Genomic DNA, 24,492 nt, shown 5'->3' on the forward strand with positions numbered 1-24,492 from the left:
TGGTAACTAAATCTGGTTGTAAACCAACTAAATTGACTAGTCAAATAGCATATGGAAAAGACTTTTATTTATGTTTCTTCTGGATTCTGTTGGCCATTAGGAAAGGCATATTCTGAATTTCTTGACACTTGTCAAATTCCACTACACAGAACTAAATTATATATGTCACATCCCAAAAACTAGGTTAGTATAAATGGGGTTAGTGAAATAAATTAAGCGTGGTCACGTTCTGTTTTTGAGTTAAGATTGTGGAATTTTTGTCAAGAGAATCAATCTGGTTCTGTGGTTAGATGTTGTGTTTGTGTTAAGAGTGGGCACATCAATTTTTTTTTACATTTTTGCTATTTTTGCCTAAACCTCTATTGTGACAGCCCTAAATTGACCCTAGTCGGAAAGTGGTTTCAGGACCACGAGACCGAGTCTTATAAATAATTAAAGGTTATATTCTGTGTTTATGATGTGCGTAAATGCTTGTGTGATAGTTCCATACTTTAATTTGGTCAGTGTATGTGAAATTTATTAGTAGGGACTTATGTGAGACAATTTAGAAATATGCTAGGCAAGTGTTCAAGTGGCCTATTAATATATGTGGGAAAGTGCTTGTCCTTGCATGTCAAATTAGCCAAATTAAAGCATAGTGGCCGGCCATGCTATGGGTGGAAACATGTCACAAACATGTTATGTTAGTGATGTATGTTAGGAAAAATAAAATAAGGAGCATGGTAATAAAATAATGAAAGGGAATATGATGAAAAAAAAAGAAGAAAGAATGTGTGGGATTGTTTCCCCCCCTTTTGCCGTGAATGGAAGAAAGAAAACAAAAAAAAAGTGTTCATCCTTGAACATCTTTGGCCTAATAGAAGAAAGAAAGGAAGGGAATGAGCTTGGAGAAAATCGGCTATGGAGGCTTACTAGATTAAGGTATGTTTAATGTTGCTTTGAAAGTTCATACATCCCTTGGATGATTGGTCTAAATTCTAACTATCTCATGGATGGATTTGGGATTATTAGAGAGTTAGTATTCGACTAAGAGGCTTCAAAAGTTTTAGTTGAAGCCTTGAGACTATTAGTATGTTAGCTATATGGATGTGTTATGATGCTTGAGGTGTTAGGTAAATTTGAACTCATCACCAAGTTCTTTAAGCAATCCAAGCTAAAAGTTTCGGTATTGAGGTATCTTGAGCATTCGGCCATGGTAGGAAGTAGAGGGGAAATATGGTTGTTGTTGGATGAAGTAGGGTCTAACAAATGAGCACATATGTGCATTAGATGCTAGAGGGAGAAGAATCGGCTAGCAAGTTGTGTGCTAAGGCCGAATATAATTTTGTATATTAATGAGTAATGCATGTGTTGAATTGATGGAAAGGGAGAGGATGCTTTAATAGTGTATATATGTGTATTAGCCAAGTTTTGAACTTGAAACAAAATGGGGTTTAGTCAATACAAGTGACCATACTTGTAGAATGTATTAAGTGTTGCAATCGGCCTCAGCATAGACATGTATGTTCGGCCACATGAATGAGTACATAAGTTGATGTGTATGTTCGGCCATAGGTAAGCATATTGATGGCTTTACCTTGACTTAGAAATTCGGCTAAGGGGAAATATTAGCTAATATGTTGAATTCGATTCGTGATTTCGTACATATGTGACTCTAATGTCTAATGTATATATGGGCTAAGTACCTTGAGCTTCTCTTTTGATGTTCGAATGAATTGTATTAAATTGCTTAATGTGATTAAAAATGCGTATGACCATTTTGTATTTGAGCTAAAGGTGGCCATATGACCCATCAAATTCATTGTCATGTTCGGCCATAAGCTAGCATAATGAGTCTTTAATAAGTTAAATTTGTTTGAATTAGCTCAAGAGCTTAGAGGACCAAAGTTGGATAAGGGAAAGGAAAAAGTGATCGAATAGCCGCCGAAATCGTTCGACAACATCCGAGGTAAGTTTTCGAGTAATGGAGCTTATATTATGATTCGATTAGATTATGTCTTGAGTAAATCAAAATCATGCTCTTTGTATGTGGCTATTGAGCCGAAATTTGTAAGTGTGATAAGTGTTTTGTGTTTGAGCTTTGGTAATGAAAATGAAATATGGATGTGTCATGATTTATTGATATATGTGCATGGTTATTCGAATGATATCCGGGCTAAATCCCGAAGATTACTTGAGTTTGGGAATGAGCGATCTGCTGTAATAATTTAAATTAATACGCTCGTAAAATCTCAACAACGAGGTATGTGTTGTACGTGCATTGGATTAATTGATTCCTCTTAAATAGCATTCGCTCAGTCAATTAAGGAGCTTCCGGTTTTTGGTTAAGTTGATCCCTTATGTATGAATATAAGGGTTGGAAATGTGAAGTAGGACTGATTTTTGAGAATATATGTGTATATGAAATTATCCGTTTAGTTATATGAATGCTATACTTCAGTTGAGCCTAATTCCATTGCTCAAAACTTACTAAGCATTAAATGCTTACTCCGTTTCTTTGAATCTCTGTTTTATAGATTTTGGTTCGTCAGCTATCGGACTCGGGAGTGTCGAAGTCGAAGTCGCCCACACTATCAAAGCCCCTTTTGGTACACTTTTGGTTGAACTTTGAAATGGCATGTATAGGACTACCCTTTTTGTTGTTGGTCATGGACCCTTTGGTTTTGTATAAATTTGGATAGCCATGCGAAAATGGCTTATATACACTTTGAGCTTAATTTTATAATCGTCTTGTATGATGTTCATTAAGAGGTATGGAAATGTTTGGGAATGATTAGCCATTGGAATGGTTAATCATGATCATATTTTGTGCTATTTATGCAAAAGGGCTAGTTGAATCATGGAAACTATGTAATAGGTAAAGTCTACCTTAAAAATAGATGCTGATAGCAGCAGCGACGTGAATGTGAAAAATCACTAAAAATAGTAGGAATGGAATTAAATAGTGAATAAATTATGTAATCGAACCTTGATGAATCTATTTTCATAGGAAAGTAACAAAACGATCATATGAACAGTATGTTAAGAGATATTTAGGTTTTCGCAAAATAGGGACAGAACGGTTTCTGGATTCCCTGTTCCGACTTTGGAAATTCATTATAAATTAACCAGAGATAATTAGAAGTCATGCCTTATATTTATAGATTCCTTTTTGAGTCTAGTTTCATTAGAAACAAATGGAATCAGTATTGAAGCCCTGTACAGGGAGATATCCAAGTCGTAGTGCGTAGAGGTCAGAGTAGTTGAACCCTGAAACAGGGGAGACTTTAACTAATAAACTGTACTAATTGCCCTGACCAAAAATTCTAGAAAAAAATTTGTAGATGGATATATGAGTCTAGTTTCAGGGAAAAATTTCGAAACTGATTTTCTAGTTTTGGAACTCAAGATATGATTTTTAAGGTGACAGTGACGCAGTTAGTCAGCTGTCTGGAAATTTTCAAAATGGACTGTGAGAATAAGTGAATTTAGTCTTTGAACCCCTCGTGTCCGACTCCGGTAACGGTCTCGGGTACGGGGTGTTACATCTATCTTTGAATGTTTGGCTTAAAAATTAATTTCATCCAACTATTAGCAAGAATAAGCCCATTGGTTTAGTGGTAAGGCTTTAACTGACCCAATGGTCCTAAGTTCAAGTTTCGTTGTGTCTAAAGCGGAATTTACTTTTATTTTTTATTTTCCATCGTGGGCCACCCTAGTATTGGTTTGTTGGACCGATTTAAATTTCTAGTAGTTGGATAGGATAATTAAGAGTTGGTTGGATTTAGTAATATTTATCTTTATTTTTTTAAAAAAATAGTAATTATCTCAACAACCTCCTTTGCTTGTCGTCCCGCATTCTCACATTCCCTATTTGTTTCTTTTGATTTTTGACTCCTTGAAACTACTAAGAATTTCTTTTAATCATTGTTTCTATTCCCTTTTACTCTTTTCTTTTTTTCCCTCGCTCGTCTCTTTATTATACTTCTTTGGAGATCGTGCCCTTGCCTTGGTTCTTTTTGGTTTTGTTAAATTGATTTCTTGCCTCTATATTGCCATCAGCATTGTGGTGTCGTGTTCTTAAGCAAGGGAGAGTTGTGCCGTCTCGATGTAAGTACTATTGTCTGTATCTTCTCTATTTATTCGATTAATATCGTTTTCGCGTTCAAGATGTGTGAGTTAATGATTCGATAATCCACATTCTAACTGATTTGATAAATCTGATAGGTGAAGATTGTGGTTCACAAGACGTATTTCTAGCGAGTTAGGAGGTTTTAGGGACTATTGTTATGTTTTGGGTAAGTTTTGGAATGTTGAGAGGCTTATTTGCGTTTTTGGTTAAGATTTAAATTTAATCTGTTGTGGCTGAATTTGTGAGTGAATTCTTAGTAATTCGTGTTAATTAATCGATTTCCAAATGTTGGTTTAAGTTTTAGAATCCTTACAATGGTGTTAGGATCAGAAAAAAAAGGCGTGTAATAGAAAACTCAAAAAATAGTAAACGGCGTGATCCCTAAAAACCTACTATTGATGTCACACGGCTGCGTGATAGACTGTGTGTGTCATACGGCCTGGGTTAATTGGGCCATGTGGACTACACAAGTGTGTGTTAAGCCGTGTAAATCCATTTTTAAGAAATTTGCCTTAGGGTCATATTTATTCGTGATGAGTATTTTGCCACTTCATACAATCCATACTGTAGAAATATGACTTGAAAACATGATATTTGATAATTTGATGCTTTAAGTAATGTGGAAAAGGTATGTGAAATCTATATACATGATCTGTATATTGATAATTTTGATGGTATGTTCTGTTTTGCTAAGTTTATATATGAGCGTATGATGTCTAATTATGTTATTTAGTATATCTCTAAATTTGTTATATGACCATGCATGTGACATTATGGCGAAACCAATTTGCTTTTGTTGAATTTGTGACACAATTGTTCTGCAAAAGTGTGGAATTTTTATGCCTTTTGATTTCTATTATTGTACAACTGCATGTCTTACATGCTTTTAATTTAGATTCTGTATTTACATGCCATTTCACATTGCATGGGGTTGAGATAATATTGTAAGGAGGAAGTTTTGAAAGTTTATTGATCTGCACTATCTGGTGATTTAACCACATTTTTATTTTGGCAATTTGACTGCAACTTTAATGGCTCGATCACATATATCTATTCTTGCAGCTTGGTTGTAATATGGTGGCTTGACCACATATATCTGATCTGGCAGTTTTAACTACAACTCTTGTGGCATTGCCTACAATTATCTGTTGGTGTGTTTTTGGATAGAAGAGTTTTGGGGAACTCTAATTTGGTGTATAGCGGAGTTGGGTAGGAAGTTTTCTGAAAATATGCATTTTGTTTTCTGAAAACACTGCAGTGACATAATCATACATGCACAATTTTGCCATTTGAGTTTGATGAATTTCTCTGTAATATTTTGATCTGTTTATTATGTTATTTGTGTTTCTATTTGAGTTTTGTTACACACTGAGCTTGTTAGCTCACCTTTCTATATTTGAAATTTCAGGTAATCAACAAATTTAGGATCGGGTGGTGTGTTGGAGCTCGGATTATTTTCTCAATTAATTTAATAAGATAGTTTATGTTTTTAAATATTTTGAACTGTAAATTTGTTTTTAGACTTTATTTTCAGGTTTTGTTTTGTTCGTCACTTTTTGGTGTTTTTAACTTTAAACTACAAAATTGTACGATTTACCAAACTAAAACTTTGAAAATTTCTGCTGCAAAATTAAATGTTAAATTAAGTTCTTTTTTGAAAAATAAATATGTTTTGCACGTGTGTTTTTCTGAATAACATGTAAGAGTATTCAAAAATAATATAATTTGGAATCACATAGTTTTTGAAACTAGATTCAAATTCTAGGTTTTCTTTTATTTTAAACAAACTAATGTAATTCCTCTAGATTCGATCGTAACGTCTAGGCTGAGTTTTGGGGTGTTACAATATATGTGTGTAAGAAGGCTTCGAGAGAAGGTTTCTTTTTCCTTCAGAATAACTCTTTAATATTTTCTTTTTCTTAAGTGTTAAATGTTATTTGTTGGTTGCTCTTCTTATGTAAACTAGAAGCTAAGGATTCTTGGAAAATACAGGGATGTTTCATCTCCTGGTAAGTTTGATAACTTTGCATGTTAAGAGTAAGGATGCCATGAAGTATATGGGTATTAAGTTACAAATAAAAAGCCTTACATGAGGATTTTCTATAAAAGAAATGTTGGCAATCTATCTGTAAATGGGTTTAATGGTGAATTCATGTTTTTTAAGCAATTGTTGCTATTGGTTTGAATTAGATGTCTGAATCTAGAACTAGTAGCAACGGTAGGTGAGTATCATGTGAGTCCTTAATATTGACTCTTACAAGTCTTTCTAGATAAGTCTCTTATGATCAATGTTCCAAAAATGGTGAATGAGTACATGAACGATTGCTAGAAAATAAGTATATATTCCTAACCGCTATCAGACGTACTAACGTCCAAAGTGTGAATACTGCAATTCCTAACCGCTATCGGACGTACTAAAGTCCAGAGTGTGAATACTGCAACTAAAGATATAAAATTGAAGCGGTGTCCGCAAGTCTACAGGTCAGGTTGTAATATAGTTTTTACAACGGAGTCAATAAGTTCTCCAAGGATCATACCCAAAGGAGGCGAGTACTAAAGTAATATTAAACTAAACGTAAATAGATCTTATTAGTACTTTAGATAAATTATATTACGACAAAACATAAAGTAAAGAATTTAGGTTTTGTAAGAAAAGAACAAAACATGCATAAAATAATGAAAACGAAAAACTAATGTGTAACTAAACCAAATCTAAGTATGGGTGATTAGCTCGCTTCAGTGGTCATAACTAATTCCTATTTTTGGTTTTTACTCAATCAAATAGTTGTTACCCTAGCAGGATCTCTCGATCTTCCACTAAACTAACTAGTCAGCAAGAACTATTTATTTATCGACCTCACAATTCAGATCGGATTGGGGTAAGGGCTTCAAGGATAGACAATACCAATTTTGGGTTAATTCCCACCTAGATGACTTCCTAAGGTTGTCGGGCCTAGGGTTTAAGTTTTTCCTATCCCAAACAGTTGATTCCCTAAGAAAACCTTACATAGATATTAATTAATCACACCTCCACTCACTAATCCCCTATAAAAAGATTAGTTCCTCATGGGTCTCATAAGCAATATAAACGTGATAAAAAAAGTATCATGAATAATGAATCAAGAATAAAAGTTTAAGAAGAAATCCTAATTGTATTGATTGATTGAAGCGCAGAAATCTACAAAGTGTTTGGTTGAATCCACAAATCAGATTCTCCAAATGTCATGAATAAAAACAAACTGAAATAAATCCTAAGTCTAAAAAGAAATAAAAATTGAAAGCTAAATTGAAAGAAAATTTTTAAGTTACAGAAGAGGTCTATTCTCAAGTGTTTAATGAGCCTATTTATAATGTTAGGGTTGGTCGTCGTCCTTAGCCCTAGGTCGGCTAACATTTTTACATTAATTTTCATTGTATGGGCCAAAATGCCCTCAGCTCATTAATGCTTTCATGTACAGGGCCGATGTCACGGCATCCATTGCTTGTGTCACGACACTGAAGGCAATTTGCTTGGCTCAAGCTCAGCTTCAAAGGTGTGTCGCGACATTGAACTCCTCATGTTGCAACATTGTGACCAACCTTGAGTCCTCATACCTTTGAATAGTGTCCTACATACTTATTAAATATGCTAGTATTCCCTTAGGCCTCCTTCAGACCCTAAGGTCATAAAATGACTCAATTACACTTTTTATTAAATGAAAACTAAGATTGGAAAAACTAAATAAAACATAATAAATTTGCTCATATTTAAGCTCCTTAAGTATAAAAACTAGTTTAATCTGTTACAACGAATTGCGATAGATCAATTCCTGATATAGGTTCTTGTGAGTGTAGAATATGATGAATTGTGTGTATAGGTGTATGAGCAACTATGTGTGTGTGCTTAGAATGAGTACTATGTGATGTGATTGTATTGATGCGTATGAAACATATGTTAAAGTATAATTTGGTTAAGAAAATGAGTTAGCATACCTGAATATTATTTATTTTGGATATGTGATGTGAGATTAAAAATGTTTGGGAATGGGGTGTATTTGGGTGTGAAAAGGTTGTAATGTAAGTTTGGTCACTGCAGTGGTATTCGATAAAGTCCGTCAGGATAGTAAACATGAATTCTAACATAAAAATTCTATAGAAAAGTCCATGGTCATGGCACATTTTGGAAAGGGCAGATAAGCCAAATTTATTGACTGGGTTCTCTGTGTGTCCTAGGGCGATGATGGGCAAACCTCACGCGATGCGAGTTTAGGAAAATCCATATTACAAACATGATAGTTCATGAGGCGCCTAGGTGGCATTCTGTTAACTTTTATGGCATATTTTAATTTGGCCATTGTGGCATTTTGCTAGCATTTGTGGCATACTCTATATATTGCCTTTGTGGTATATTTTGTATGTTGCCCTTGTGGCGTTCTGTCTGGACCTTGTGGCATGCTTTGGTAAGTCCATGTTAAATATATAATCTGTTTGAAGTTTTAGTGTGAGAAGTTCTGTGATCAAATCGAATAAGTCTTAAAGGAAGTTTTTTAAAAAGAAGTATGATTCAGTATGTTCAGAGAAAGTATCCGTCGTGGTTATTTGTTAGTTTAATATATGGGCGCGTTCAATATAAGAGTTCATCAGTTTGAGTTACCTATGCTATTAAGGTTGAAATTCTGAGCTATCTGATAATCATTGTGTCTCTATATTATCATGTTTTTTTTTGTAAAATATGATGGAATTTGATTTGTTTGTTATATTGGATGTCTTGTGCTTGTAACAAAGATGTGTATAATTCTTTTGAACAATCTGGAGGGTTCCTCATCAATCATGAGTTTGTATTAGGTTAAATTAGGGTAAGGTCTATGACCTGTCGTAATACGGTGTAATAGATTAAACTAGTTTTTGTGTTCAAGGAGCTTGAATACAAGCAATTTTAGTATGTTTTATTTATGTTTTCTTTACTTAGTTAAATTCAATAAAAATTACATTTTAAGTCTTTTACTGACCTTAGGGGTCGGATGAGGCCTAAAGGCAAGCTAACATTCTTAGTAAATATGCAGGAGTCCATTCAAAGGCATAGGAACTCCAAGCTGGTCACTATGTTGCAACACGGGGAGTTTGATGTCGCAATATAAGGAGCAGAATGAGATTTTTAAGGGCAATTGGGGTCTTTTACAACCTAAAGCCTTAATTGACATTATAAACGAAAGGGCACTTTAGTCTTTTAGATTTTTGGCCTATATAAACAACATTATAACCTTATTCAAGAGGACTTTAACCTAAACAATATTATTTAACTTTTAGTTTTTAGTTTTCTTTGTAAATTAGATTTTATTTTTTAGTTTTTCATTCAAGTTATTTTCATTGTTCTTCACAATGATTGTGGATCTTCAACACTATCAACAGATTTCAATTTTTGCACTTAAATTTTTAATCAGGATTTAATTTCTACTATTTTACTTTATTTGTTAATATTATTATGATGTTTACATTCAATTTAGAGTTTGAATTTATTATGTCCACGGGTAACTAAATTTGTAGGGAGATTAACAAGTGGATATGGAAATTAATAATTGTTTTAAGGTTTCTTAGCATATTACTTGGCCGGGAAAGAAAGAACTTAAACTGTAGGCTTGACAACCCTAGGAAGTCATTTAGGTAGATATGAACCCGAGATTGGAATAGTCTAACGTGAAAACCTTAACCCAACCTGGTCTGACCTGTGATATCGAGAGATAAGTAGTACTTGCCGACTCATTAGGTTAGTAGAAGGCTGAGAGGCCCTGCTAGGTTAATGACTAGATGATTGAATAGAACCCTAAGTTAGAGGTTCACTAAGAACACTGAAGTGAGTTGGTTTACCATTTTTATTCTTGATATGTAACAGTCTGATTTTAGCTAAATTGAAATAGTGGTTTCAGAACCACAAATCCGATGTCAAAAATTATTTTACTATTATTTTTGGTGTTTATAGCATGTGAATATATATGTGTGAAAATGTCATGAGCTAATTTTATCGTTTAATAGTTCAATTTAAGAAAAAGGACTAAATCGCGTAAAATGCAAAGTGTTATTCTATTAGCTACAGGTGTTTAATAGCTATAGAACCCTAAAGTTTAGGTACTTATGTGGTAAATAGCCCAATAATGAGTTAGTGGATTATATTTGGTTTGGCATTATTGAAATATTGAATTAATATTAAGGCTAACTTAGTAATTAGTATATTAAAGGTTAATTATAATAAAACAAAATTCATAAATGGTATTCATCTTCTCCAAATAGAAAACCAAAACCGATTCTATTAAAGAAATTAGGGCTTAGATTCGGCACCTCTATTTTCAAGTAATTAGGTATGTTTTGAGCTCGATTTTAATGATTTCTATGTTTTTGAGATCGTTGCAACTAGTACTGGCTAGCCCAGGGACTAATTTGCAAAACTGTTAAAGATTTTGAATGTTGGCATTGATGAATATGTATGAGTTTTGATGATTATGATAAATTATGAATATTTGATGTTAGTTAAATAAGTTTTGTTAAGTGATTTTTAGTGAAAATGCAATTTAGGGGCTAAATTGAAAAATGTTAAAAATGTGTGGTTGAATTGTGAAATAAATGAAAATTATGGTTTGATAAGGGCATTGCGGTAATTTGGATTGCATGGGTTAGTCTTAAATTTCATGAATTTGTGATTTTATGAAATAAGGACTAAATTGTGAAAATGGAAGAAGTTTAGGGGTAAAAGAGTAAATATGCCTTAAAGATTGTTTTGGACTAAATTGAATGAATAGATGATTGAATAAGTTAATTTGAATACAATTAGATCAAGAAAGGTGGAATTCGGACCTAGATCGGGGGGAAACGAAAGTTATCGAATAATCGATTCGATTCGTCGTGTTAACATCCAAGGTAAGTTCATATGTACTAAGCATTGTTATATTTATGCTTTTAATTCTTTGATATCGTATAAATTGTATATACGTGAGTATTGTTATGTTTGAGGACATATCAACTAAATATGGTACTTAGTGTGCGGTTCAATATAGCTTCGGCTAAATTTGGCACTTAGTGTGTAATTTGAGATAGCTTCGGCTATGTGCGGCACTTAGTGTGTGAGACATTGATTATGGCACTTAGTTTGCGGACATTCATTATGGCAGTTAGTATGCAGACATTCATTATGGCATTTAGTATGCGGAACATTGATTGTGGCACTTAGTCTGCGAGACATCGAGTATGTGACGGCATTCGGTGAATATATGAACTTGTTTTTGATTGGTACAAGTATGTACATATATGTTATGAGCTTGAAATCAATGAAGTTACAAAGTTTGTATATAAGCTTATGAATAAGCATGTGAAAATTTTGTTAAAAATCTTGAATTTCATGTTATATGTTTAATTTAATGAATGGTATATCATATGGACTTACTAAGCTTTAAAAGCTTACTTGGTGTATTCTTTCCTTATTTTATAGATATTCAAAGCTAGCTCAGACTCGGGGATCGTTGGAAAACGTCATCACACTATCGGTCACTTAGTTGGTTCTTTTGAAACTTTATAAATATGATATATGACATGTATAGGCTAGTGATATTATGGTATATTTTGAGTTGTGGATTTATCCATATGAGTTGGCTTGAATATAATGTTGATGATGGATAGCATTTGGCTTATAGTATGAATTACAATATGGTATGTGATGTATATATGTGTGCCTTGTGTATTTGGTAATCTTGGTGTGGTTTTGAGATGCACAAATGACTAATTATTGATGGTGTATAATGGCCTAATTGGGAATGATGCTTTTAGTTGGCTAATTGCTTGATGTTTGGATGCCACATTGTTTTGCAAAGATTAATGAATCGGTGTATGATTTAGTAGGTAAGTATTGAATAATGAATCATGTGAAGTGGGTATACTTTTGAGCTAGATTATGATCATTAAATGAGTAGTAAAGGAATAGATGTAAAATGGTATGAAATGTGCATGAAATGGTCATTATTAATTGCCTATTTTATGTTAAAATGATGCCAAATGCATGCCTTTAGGTACATGAAAGATAGGTGGGAAAAATGGCTTAAGTCAAGCCTATTTTCGTGCCACACGGATGAGCACACGAGCATGTGACTCGACCGTGTGATCGCAAAATCCTAGTTAAAACAAGTTAGAGAGTTACACGGCTTAGATACATGAGCGTGTGTACTGGCCGTGTGTGGCACACGGGCTGGCACATGGGCGTGTGGCTGATCGTGTGGCCAGGTCAGTATACCCTCAGGATTTTACACGGTCATGGCACACGGGCGTGTCTTCGGTCGTGTGATGCAAGTTAGCATATATGCACTGTTTTCACACGGCCTGTACGGCCTGTTCACACGGGCGTGTGAAACTTGTATGCATGAAAATTTACTAAGTTTCCCAAAGTTTTTAAATGTTATCAGTTTAGTCCCGAATCTCTTTTAAGCAAGTTTTAAGGTCTCGTAGTGTAACACCCCTTAACCTCAACACATCGCCGGAACAGGGTTACGAGGCATTACTAGAATTAAACACTAATAACGAACAACATCAAGTTATAAACCTATATTTTAATTTAAAATTTCTCAAATTCCACCTTTAAGTCCCTAATATGAACCTACGAGGCCCAAAATATACTTAGAAAGTGTTTTGGGATTAAACCAGGAACTTTGGTAACTTTTCCTTGAGAATAGGGGTACACACCCGTGTGGTGGCCTGGGACATGCCTGTGTGGCCTGGAACATGCCCGTGTGGCCTGCCTATAGACAGATCTGACTTACTCACACGGTCGTAGGACTAACTTGTGGGCAAATCTGACTTTGCCACACGGCCTGGGCACACGCCCATGTGACTTGGCCGTGTGAAAACATGAGTTTTCACCATTTTTAAGCTATTTTCACATACTAAACACAGCTAATTCATGCCCTGTAATACTCTGAAAATTTTTACAGTAAGATATTATCCTTGATATAGTAAAATAAGGAAATAAAGTGACAAAAAGGGAAATTTTGAGTTATGTCAATATTGAGAAGTATATTATGATATATTAATTCAAGAAAGGACTAAATTATAAAAGTGAGAAAAGTTTTGTTGCACAATACTCAAAATTTGAGGGGTTAAAGTGTAAATATGAAAAAGTTGAAGGACCAATAGTGTAAATATTTTAAGAGTGGAATGATCTAGAAATTAAAGAAAATTGATGAATTAGGGCCAAATTGAATAGGTGAAGAACTATGAGGGACTAAATTGTAATTTTACTAAATTAAATGATGACTCAATGATGGAATTTTAAAAGATAATAAAGGGCAAAATGGTCAATTGGAAGAGAGAGAAATCTAGAAAGTAATGATGATGTTGATGATATTTTATGATTATTTAATTAGATATATATTATTTTAATGAGATATTTTATTATTATTTCATTATTATTTCATTATTAATTATTTAGTATAAAAGGAAGGAAAGATGAAGAATTTTCATCATCTTTCCATGCATGCAACCAATGTTAGAAGAGAAGGAAAAGAAAGAAATTTTATTTTCTTTACAATTTGGTCCTTCCACCAAAAATTCACCATTTTCACCTAGAAATCAAAAGAATTTCCATAGCTACTAAGAGAGAAAAATGTTAAGGAGACCATGAGGAGTTAGAATATCAAGTTGGATTCAAGAAATAGAAGCTGGAGGAGAGAGAAAATCAAGTTAAAGATTAGTATCAATAGAACAAGGTAAGTATATCAAGATTTCAATATGTTTTTAAGTTTGTTATTATTGACAAAGCATGAAAATAATGTTATAGTAGAGTTTTCTTACATAAGGTCCTATGTTCTTGATATGTTAATGAAGAGAAAATAAGAGAAAGTGATGAGAAATGGTGTAGAAAAAGAAAATAAGGGTGTTATAACATGGTAATTAATATCTTGTACTAAAACAGTTTTGGACAGCAGCAGTAGTCTAAATTTGAAAAATCATCAAAAATTGTATAAATCTAATTATAGGATGAATAAAATATGAAATTAAATCTTATTAACTTTAGTTTCTTATAGAATAAATGATGTAAGCAATAGAATTGTAAATCATGAGATATGATGAATTTTGTGAGACAAGGTCAGAATGATTTCGGGTTCCCTTGTTCTAACTTTGTAAAATCATAAAAAATGGATAAAAATAATTAGGGGATTAAATTTATATTTTTAGAATAATTAATGAGTCTATTTTCAATAGAAACAAATGGGAACATCATTCGAATTCTGTACAAGGAGATAATTAATTTTTAGTGAAAAAGGGCCAGAACTGTTAGACAGTAGAACAAGGGTAACTTTAAAGAATAAACTGTACTTATTGGATAAACCAAAAATTGTGAAAATTTTATGGTAAGAATATATATGAGTCTGGTTTCTGGGAAAATTATTTTATCTTAATTTGGAGTTCTATAGCTCCAGATATAAATAATTTAGTGACTATGACGTAGATAGACAACTTGAATATTTGTAAAAGTAAATAATAAAAATTATGGATAATGTTACTTATAAGTGTGTTATCTACATTAAGGATGTGGGATGGGGAGGAGGAAGAAAAATATGTATGAATATTCATCTAGCATGGCTAATTTGTACATTTTAGGCTCAGGGACTAAATTGAATAAAAGTAAAACTTTATGGGTAATTTTGTAAAAATGTCAAAAATGACCAAATTGCATGAAATGGATTATTTTATTATTTAAATTACAAAATTGAATGAAATTATTAATTTAGTTCAAGATCGGGGGAAAACATGTTTTAGGGATTAAATTGAAAAGTGTTGAAATTATGGAAAATTCTGATATTTTATAGAATTCATGGACTGTTATCAATACATATGAGAATAATAGCTGGAAATAAGGATTAAATTACAAGAATTTTATTTTCCTGACCCTAAGGATGAAATAGTCATTAATTAAAAGTTTAGAGGCAAAATGGTAATTTTCCCTAGTGCATTAATTAAATGCATTAGAATTTGAAATGAATGAAAATGGTGATCAAATTTATTTATAAAGATCTGGACGACTCAACTATGAGACTTGATCGTGGAAAAGAAAAGATATCAGATTAATGAAATTATAAACACAAACAAGCAATGAGGTAAGTTCGTGTAACTTGAATTATATTCTTAAATGCTTGAGATTGCATGTTATTGATGTGAATATGAGTTGAACGTTCATTGTATAAAAATTAATGAAACACTGATGTATTTGATAAAAAGGGGAAGAAATCCCAGTTGAATGAAAGGAAATTTCGATGGATCTCTGAAAAGGAATTGACGGTAAAAAGGATCTAGCCCGGACGGGTGATCCTATTCTGATATAGCCCTCCCGAAGAATACGCGTAAAATAGATTTAGCCCGGACGGGTAATCCGAATTAGGTCTGAATTTAGCCTGAACTGGTAATTCAGATCCAAGCTCGTTAGAGTAATTGTCGTTGCAGGGGATTTAGCTTGGACTGGTAATCCCGACAATAATCTATGAGTTTATATTACAGGGGATTTAGCCTGGACTGGTAATCCCACTATAAGGATGAGGTTCGCGAGAGTGTGCTCTCTGATATGAAATGTGTAAGACCATGGTTGAAAGATACCATGGCAACCTGATATGAAATGTGAAAGACCATGGTTGAAAGATACCATGGCAGCCTGATATGAAATGTGTAAGACCATGGTTGAAAGATACCATGGCAACATGATATGAAATGAACAAGACCATGGTTGAAAGATACCATGGCAACATGACAGAAAATGAGTAAAACCATAGTTGAAAGACACTATGGCATCATGTCAAAGATAAATAAGGCCGTGGATGGGAGACGCTATGACATCTGTTGAACAATTGATATTTAGGTAATATGTATCAGATGACGAATGATTATATGAAATGGTTGTGTGAAATGTTTACAAGAACTGGTCATATGGAAATATATGTACAAAATAGTTGTATGAAATAATTATGAAGATAGAAATAAGTATAAGTACATGGAATATAATTTATGTTAAGATATAAGCTATTACTGGAATAAATATACATAAAATATATGGAAATGATGGAGCATGAAATATTGATATAATGAAATGAATGATATATGCTTATGAAGAAACAGTAAGAGCATGATAAGTTTCATGACATGTACATATATGATTATCTTTGATATGCTGATACAAGGAAATTATGTAAGTTGAGACTATTATTAAACTCAAGTACGATATGTCGAGAAAATAGATATATCAATGTTGAATTTATATGAGATAAGTGCAAGTATACTAACAATGTTTCTGTTTGATGCTTACACAAGTGCCAAACTGTTGATTGAATGGTAATATATTTATTTATATGATGCATTGACTCGGTAAGAATTTAAATTTTTTTAAGTGATCTGCAAATGGTAGTAATGCTCCGAAACCCTGTTCCGGCAGCAGATACGGGTTAGGGGTGTTACATGCCCAAAACATTTACTTATAAACCTTGATCAAATAATATTCATCAAACCCTTCAAAATTAGCAAATTTTCTTTCATTCATTTGATTACCTCTTAAGGATTATGCACCACATTTACATTCAAAATATAAAACATTTACAAGTGACAAACACTAAACCTAGTACATGCCACATTTCTAAAAGATAGACGCATCACCAAAATTGAGCTGAGGTCGGGATTGACTCGGATGCTTGACTGAACTTCAACTTTACCTAACCTGCCCACTGGAAACAACCGTACGCTGAGTATTGGAAATACTCAGTGGTATTATCATAATTCAAATTATAACAACAATAAAATATCATAACATACATAGATAATTAGTAAATCATACATACAAATCATATATATAAATTCGTACCAAACTATCATATTTCCATTATATCATTTCCAATGATAAATCCAATAAATCATCAATGAGATTTCAAATAACTCATGAACCTTTGATTCATCTCTCAACCACATATAATTATTCAATTCACATTTCAAATATAAATACTTCGTGAACCTTTGGTTCATGCCTTCAATCTCTTTACAAATTTCATTTCACATTCTATCTTACAATATCACTTTCTCATTTCATTCGATAGCTCAATTAATCAAATTCATTTGATTTTATTATTTCATTGATTTTCCCCTATTAACATGACTCAATTTTGGCAGATACGCGGATCCAACCAAACACACCTGAATGGCAACCAACGTCTCATCGGATAGTTCGAAGCAAATAAGTGACGACCAACGTCTCATCGGCTAAGCCGAAGCAAAGTGGCAACCAACGCCTCATCGAATCTATCCGAAGTAATAATGATACACCAAGTGTCTCATCGACTCGAAGTCGAAGTATCCTTGAACCTTTCCAATCCTATGGCATGCCAACTATATCCACTAAGCCCGACTAGTTAATAGGGTATTAGATTACTTCCTCTATTTCAGTCAATTCACATCAATTACACTTTGACCACATTTTCTCACATATTTCTCAATTCAAATTCATATGCACACCAACATTACTCAATTCAATCATACAATTCAATTTCACATGCATATATTTATTCATCAAATAAATCTAATTCACATTCAACTTAAATATCAACATTTACCTCGCATTCAAATTCCATACACATATATTAAAATTAAACATTTAATAATAAATAACTTGAATTATAATAATACAAACCGATAATTTTCTCGAACTATTCCTCGATCACTTTTTCCTTTCCCTTTGTATTCGACACCTCAGTTTCCTTGTTTGCTACGAAAATTAGCATAAGTACAATTAATTAATAACACACATATTTTATATAAAATAATAACTTTTCATGCAACTTTTACTTAAATCCCAAATTTGTCCTAACCATTTTCATCTTCTTCCTTTTTACAATTCACATCATTTTCTTATTCAATTTCCATCAAAACTTCAATATAACCATCAAATTTTCATTATTTTACCATAATTTCAAACTTATTTAAATTTAGCCCCTAAACTCAAAACTTATAGCCTAGTTTACAATTTAGTCCTCTAATCAATTCTAATTAACAATTCTATCAATTTTGATCCCTAATTTCATCATTTATTCAACATAAACCCTACTCAAAGGTCTATCAAATTTCAATAGTTCCACACAAATTCAAGAGTACTTTACTATCAGACTCCAAAAACATCAATAGCACAAAGAAAGGGACTTAATTGACTTACCAATTTAACTTCCAAGCTTTCGAACCCTAATTTCTCCTTTTTATTTTCTTTTCTTCTTACTTTCCCCAATTTTCGTGACTTTCTCTGTAACTTTTCTATTCTATTTTTTTTATGATTTGTTTATTATTACTTTCATTTACTAAGTTAATAATTAATAAAATATCTAATTAATACAAATAAAAATACTATATGTGTATTGATACACACATGTACACATGTATTAATCCCATACCATACATTTGTCATTATCTTAATTAATAGATAATAATAATAATAATAATAATAATAATAATAATAATAGTAAGTAAATATCTTTTACTTAATAAATAAGTAAATATATATTATACATTTGTACTAATAATTTAAATACACATGTACTCATTCTCTAGCATACACATGTCACTAATTTGGTTTAATTACTAATTTAATCCTTTATCCCTTTCTCTATTCTATGATTAAGCTTTTATGCTCTACTCAATTTAGTCCTTTCTACTAATTACTTCTAATAAAAATAACTTCAGCTAATTAAAATCTAATTCAACCCATAACTAACTTCGTAAATATTTTTAATAAATATTTACGGACTTGTTTTCCTAAGACGGAGGCCCTAAATTTACTTTTTCGGTGCCCGTGAAATATGGATCATTACATTTCTCCCCCTTAAATAAATTTCGTCCTCAAAATTTACCTGAGAATAGATGGGGGTACTGAGCTCTCATGGTTTCTTCCGGTTCCCAAGTTGCTTCTTCCACCTTATGACTTTTCCATAGCACTTTCACTAGAGGAACCGTTTTATTTCTTAATTCTTTTATCTCTCGTGCTAGAATCTCAACTAGTTCTTCTTCATAAGTCAAATCCGGTTGAATCTCAATATCTTCAATAGAAATGACATGAGAAGGATCTGATCTATATTTGCGTAGCATTGAAACATGGAAAACATCGTGTATCTTTTGTAATTTCGGAGGTAAAGCTAATCGATAAGCAACTGGTCCAATTCTTTCTACAATTTCATATGGCCCAATGTAACGAGGGCTCAATTTACCTTTCCGACCAAATCTCAACGCTTTCTTCCACGGAGAAACTTTAAGAAATACTTTATCCCTAACTGAATACTCAATGTCCCGTCGTTTCAAATCAATGTAGGACTTTTGTCTATCAAATGTAGCTTTTTTGTATTTTGTTGACTGTCTCTTCTGTTTCTTGAATCAATTCCGGTCCAATCACTTTTCTTTCATTCAATTCGGTCCAACACACAGGTGATCTACATCTTCGTCCATACAAAGCTTCATACGGAGCCATCTGAATACTTGATTGGAAACTATTATTATACACAAATTCAGCTAAAGGTAAATAACGTTCCCAACCTGATTCAAAATCAATGATACAAGCCCGAAGCATATCTTCTAATATTTGAATTACCCATTCGGATTGTCCGTCAGTCTGCAGATGAAATGCTGTGCTGAAATTAAGCCGTGTGCCTAGTGACTTATATAATTGTCTCTAAAATCTTGATGTCAATCAAGGATCTCGATCTGAGATTATAGATATTGGAATACCATGCAATCTAAAAATTTCTCAAATATACACTTCTGCAAGCTTCTGCAATGACCAATCTATTTTGACTGCTATAAAATGCGCTGACTTAGTAAGTCGATCAACTATTACCCAAATAGCATTCTTTTTGCTCGCCGACAGTGGCAATCCCATAACAAAATCCATTGTGATACGATCCCATTTCCACTTAGGAATACTTATCGGCTGAAGCAATCCAGTAGGAACCTGATGTTCTGCCTTTACTTGCCGACATGTAAGACATTTACCAACATATTCAACTATATCTCTTTTCATTCCGGGCCACCAATATAGATTTCGTAGATCACGATACATCATTGTGCCTCCTGGGTGTAAAGCAAATGAACCATCATGTGCCTCTCGGAGTATTAACTCTTTCAATTCAGATTTAGCGGGAACACAAACTCGATCTCGGCACCTTAAGCATCCATGTGCATCCAAATCTTCAAGGCAAAAATCACTGCTGCTAGCTCCAAATCATGAGTTGGATAGTTACGCTCATATGGTTTCAACTAACGAGATGCATAAGCTATTATTTTCCCCTCTTGCATCATTACACAGCCTAAACCACTTAATAAAGCATCACTATATATAATAAAATCATTTCCTAATTCTGGTAACGTCAAAATTGGTGCCTCTGTCAACATTTGCTTCAACTTTTCAAAACTTTCTTGGCACTGATCATCCCATACAAATGGCACATTCTTTTGTAGCAGTTTGGTCATCGGTAGAGCTATCTTCGATAATCCATTTACAAATCTTCTATAATACCCAACTAAACCAAGAAAACTACGTGCCTCTGATACGTTTCTTGGCGGTTTCCACTGTACAATGGCTTCAATCTTCTTTGGATCAACTTGGATTCCATCTGCAGATACTACATGACCCGGGAATAAAACCTCTGACAACCAAAATTCACATTTGTTGAGCTTTCCATACAATTGTTTTTCCCGTAATATCTGCAGTGCAATCCTGAGATGTTGATTATGCTCTGAATTTGATTTCGAATAGACTAGTATATCATCAATAAAAACTACTACAAACCAGTCTAAATATGGTTGAAAGATACGATTCATGAGATCTATAAAATCAGCTAGAGCATTTGTCAACCTGAATGGCATTACTAAGAACTCATAGTGACCATACCTTGTATGGAAGGCTGTCTTTTGAACGTCGCTTTCTTTTACTTTCAACTGGTAGTAGCCTAATCTTAAGTCAATCTTCGAAAATACAAAACTCCTCTCAACTGATCAAACAAATCATCAATGTGAGGAAGTGGATACTTGTTCTTGATTGTTACTTTATTCAACTGTCTATAGTCAATGCAGAGTCGCATCGAGCCATCTTTCTTCTTAACAAATAACACTGAAGCTCCCCACGATGATATGCTCGGTTGAATAAAACCAGGGTCTAATAAGTCTTGCAACTGTATCTTCAGCTCTTTTAACTCTGTAGGTGACATCCGGTAAGGAGGTATAGAGATTGGAGCTATGCCGGGATAAACCTCAATAGCGAACTTGACCTCCCTATCTGGCGGTGAACCCGGTAATTCTTCAGGAAATACATCAAGAAACTCACAAATTGTCTGAATTTTACCACACTGGCTTCCAATTGAATCTGAATTAATAACATATGCCAAATGTGCTGAACAATCCTGCTGAAGTAACTTACTAGCCTTTATTACTGAAATAATTCGTGCTGGCCCACTAGTATGAATACCATTTACTTCAACCCGACTTTCACTCACTGTCTGAATGCTGAATCTCTTTTTATAGCTGTCTAAGATCACTTCATGTTCAGATAACCAGTCCATTCCCAATATTATATCAAAATCCCCAAATGGCATAATTAACAAGTCAACCAGAAAAGTTTTATTCTGTATAATCAACGAGCATCTTGGACAGACCTGGTTCACTAACACTGTTTGCCCCAACGGACTCGACACCTCAATAAGCACTCTAGATATTTTGAATTTTAATTTTGCCGATTCAACTAATTTTGAATTAATATAGGAATGTGAAGATCCAGGATTAATTAAAGCATGAACAGGCTCAAAATATAATAGAAATATACCTGTTACCACATCATAAGCATCACCTTCTTCTCGGGTTCTGACCACATATGTTCTAGCCGGCCCCCTAACTTCAGACTGCTGGGTCACTATGTCATTCCCTCTTCTAGTACCTCCTCCTCTAGATATTGATCCACCTCTACCCGATCCTCTGCCTCTAGCAATAGAGACCGATCTCTGTGATGTCACAGGTGTAGCACTATCATTTTTCGGGCAATTTTTAATATAATGATCTGTAGATCCATATTTAAAACATCATCTGGTCAATCTCCAGCATTCACCTCTGTGCTTTTTCCCACAATGTTCACAATCCATCTCGGGACGGACCTCTTACATTACGGATGGATACTGTAGTTTGTTTCCCCTGACTCTTTTCTCTTTTATCTGATCTAAAACTGGGTCTCCATCCACTTCAGGAATCCCTGGATCTTTTAGGTAAAGGGTTTGAACTTCTAGTTCCCATACATTTCCCAACCAATTTAGAAGTTTCAAACTTTTTGTCAAATCCTAAGACTTGCTCTACCATCTTTGCCCGCTCAATCAAATCAACAAATTTAGTGATACGTTGAGATACCAACTGTAATTTGATCTCATTTTGCAGACCCCGTAAAAATCTCTTACAACTGTCAAGTTCAGTTGGAATAAACTCTGAGGCGTATCTACTGAGTCTCAAGAATTCCTTTTCATAATCTATTATTAACATGTCACCTTGTTTCAATGTCAAAAACTCTTGTTTCTTGTCTTCGATATACATTTCTCCGATATATTTCTTTTGAAACTCTTTCTGAAATAGATCGCAAGTTATCTGATTCTCTAGTAAATGTCGAACCACTGATTCCCACCATACATAAGCCTCCCATTGCAGTAATGATACAACACATAACAAATTTTCCCGAGGGGTGCATTCTAGTTGTTGCTATACTCTCTTGGTCGACTCCATCCAATTTTTAGCTATGGACAGATCAACTCCTTTCAGACCTGAGAATTCTGTGGCACCATATTTTTTTAGTTCCTTAATTGGGCCCCGTTATGGAACAGATACAGTCGTAGTAGTAGGTATAGACTCCACTACTCATTGAAGAGCATCAGCTAATATTTTTACTAATTCAGATTCATTTCTACCTTTTTCATCCCTTTCTACATTAGGGGGTTGGTTTCTAACTGGATTTACACTGGGAGTAGCTGACTCTATTTCATCTAAATCATATGATTCTTCATCCCCAGTGAACATTTCTTCATTTATATCATCAAGGTGTTCATCAGACATATTTAATCTATGAAATAAAAACAAACAAATAGGTCAGCATCCAAAAATCCCGACTTAGTTTTGACTTGACTGTGGCATTTACTTCTACACTCTCTTACGAGCTTGATTTAGTCCGAGAGTTGGCTAATCCTGATAGCTCTTATACCAAAAAAAATGTAACACCCCTTAACCTCAACCCGTCGTCGGAACAGGGTTACGAGGCGTTGCCAAAATTAAACACCAATAACGAACAACACCGAGTCATTAATCTATATTTCAATTTAAAATTTCTTAAATTCCACCTTTAAGTCCCTAATATGGACCTACGAGGCCCAAAATATACTTAGAAAGTGTTTTGGGATTAAACCGGGAACTTTGTAAACTTTTCCTTGAGAATAGGGGCACACGGCCGTGTGGCCTGGGACATGCCCGTGGTCAGATCTGACTTACTCACACGACTGTAGGACTATCCTGTGGGCAAGTCTAACTTTGCCACACGGCCTGGGCATACGCCCATGTGACTTGGCATTGTGAAAACATGATTTTTCTCCATTTTAAAGCTATTTTCACATACTAAACACACCTAATTCATGCCCAAAACATTTACTTATAAATATTGATCAAATAACATTCATCAAACCCTTCAAACTTAGCAAATTTTCTTTCATTCATTTCATTACCTCTTAAGGATTATGCACCACATTTACATTCAAAATATAAAACATTTACAAGTGATAAACACTAAACCTAGTACATGCCACATTTCTAAAAGATAAATGCATCACCAAAATTGAGCTGAGGTCGGGATTGACTCGGATGCTTGATTGAACTTCAATTTTACCTAACCTGACCACGGGAAACAACCGTACGCTGAGTATTGAAAATACTTAGTGGTATTATCATAATTCAAATTATAACAACAATAAAATATCATAACATACATAGATAATTAGCAAATCATACATACAAGTCATATATATAAATTCATACCAAACTATCATATTTCCATTATCTCATTTCCAATGATAAATCCAGTAACTCATCAATGAGATTTCAAATAACTCATGAACCTTTGATTCATCTCTCAACCACATATAATTATTCAATTCACATTTCAAATATAAATACTTCATGAACCTTTGGTTCATGCCCTCAATCTCTTTACAAATTTCATTTCACATTCCATCTTACAATATCACTTTCTCATTTCATTTGATAGCTCAATTAATCAAATTCATTTGATTTTATTATTTCACTTATTTTCCCCTATTATCATGACTCGGACTTTGGCGGATACA

At 33.6% G+C, this 24,492-nt stretch overlaps 1 protein-coding gene across 1 annotated transcript; it reads right to left on the reverse strand.

Annotated features, from left to right (window-relative positions):
- Positions 1–20,389: 20,389 nt before the first annotated feature.
- On the reverse strand, positions 20,390–23,215 carry LOC121211359 (uncharacterized). Its single transcript, XM_041084113.1, has 5 exons — positions 23,071–23,215; positions 22,414–22,779; positions 21,951–22,181; positions 21,178–21,797; positions 20,390–20,836 (listed from the first exon to the last, which is right to left on the reverse strand). Exons 1-5 carry the CDS (start codon positions 23,213–23,215, stop codon positions 20,390–20,392), a joined length of 1,809 nt encoding a protein of 602 aa, XP_040940047.1.
- Positions 23,216–24,492: the final 1,277 nt, after the last annotated feature.

The sequence above is a fragment of the Gossypium hirsutum genome, chromosome A12, assembly GCF_007990345.1.
Source record: "Gossypium hirsutum isolate 1008001.06 chromosome A12, Gossypium_hirsutum_v2.1, whole genome shotgun sequence".
In the NCBI taxonomy this organism is placed as follows: Eukaryota; Viridiplantae; Streptophyta; class Magnoliopsida; order Malvales; family Malvaceae; genus Gossypium; species Gossypium hirsutum.

Excerpts from the sequence above, each read along its gene's own strand:
- LOC121211359 (XM_041084113.1), bottom strand. The coding sequence starts at position 23,215 with ATGTCTGATGAACACCTTGATGATATAAATGAAGAAATGTTCACTGGG. Across the intron at positions 21,798-21,950 it reads TGCTTATGATGTGGTAACAG|TGTTAGTGAACCAGGTCTGT; the intron begins GTATATTTCTAT and ends TGGGGCAAACAG. Across the intron at positions 20,837-21,177 it reads ACTATAGACAGTTGAATAAA|ATATTACGGGAAAAACAATT; the intron begins GTAACAATCAAG and ends ATTGCACTGCAG.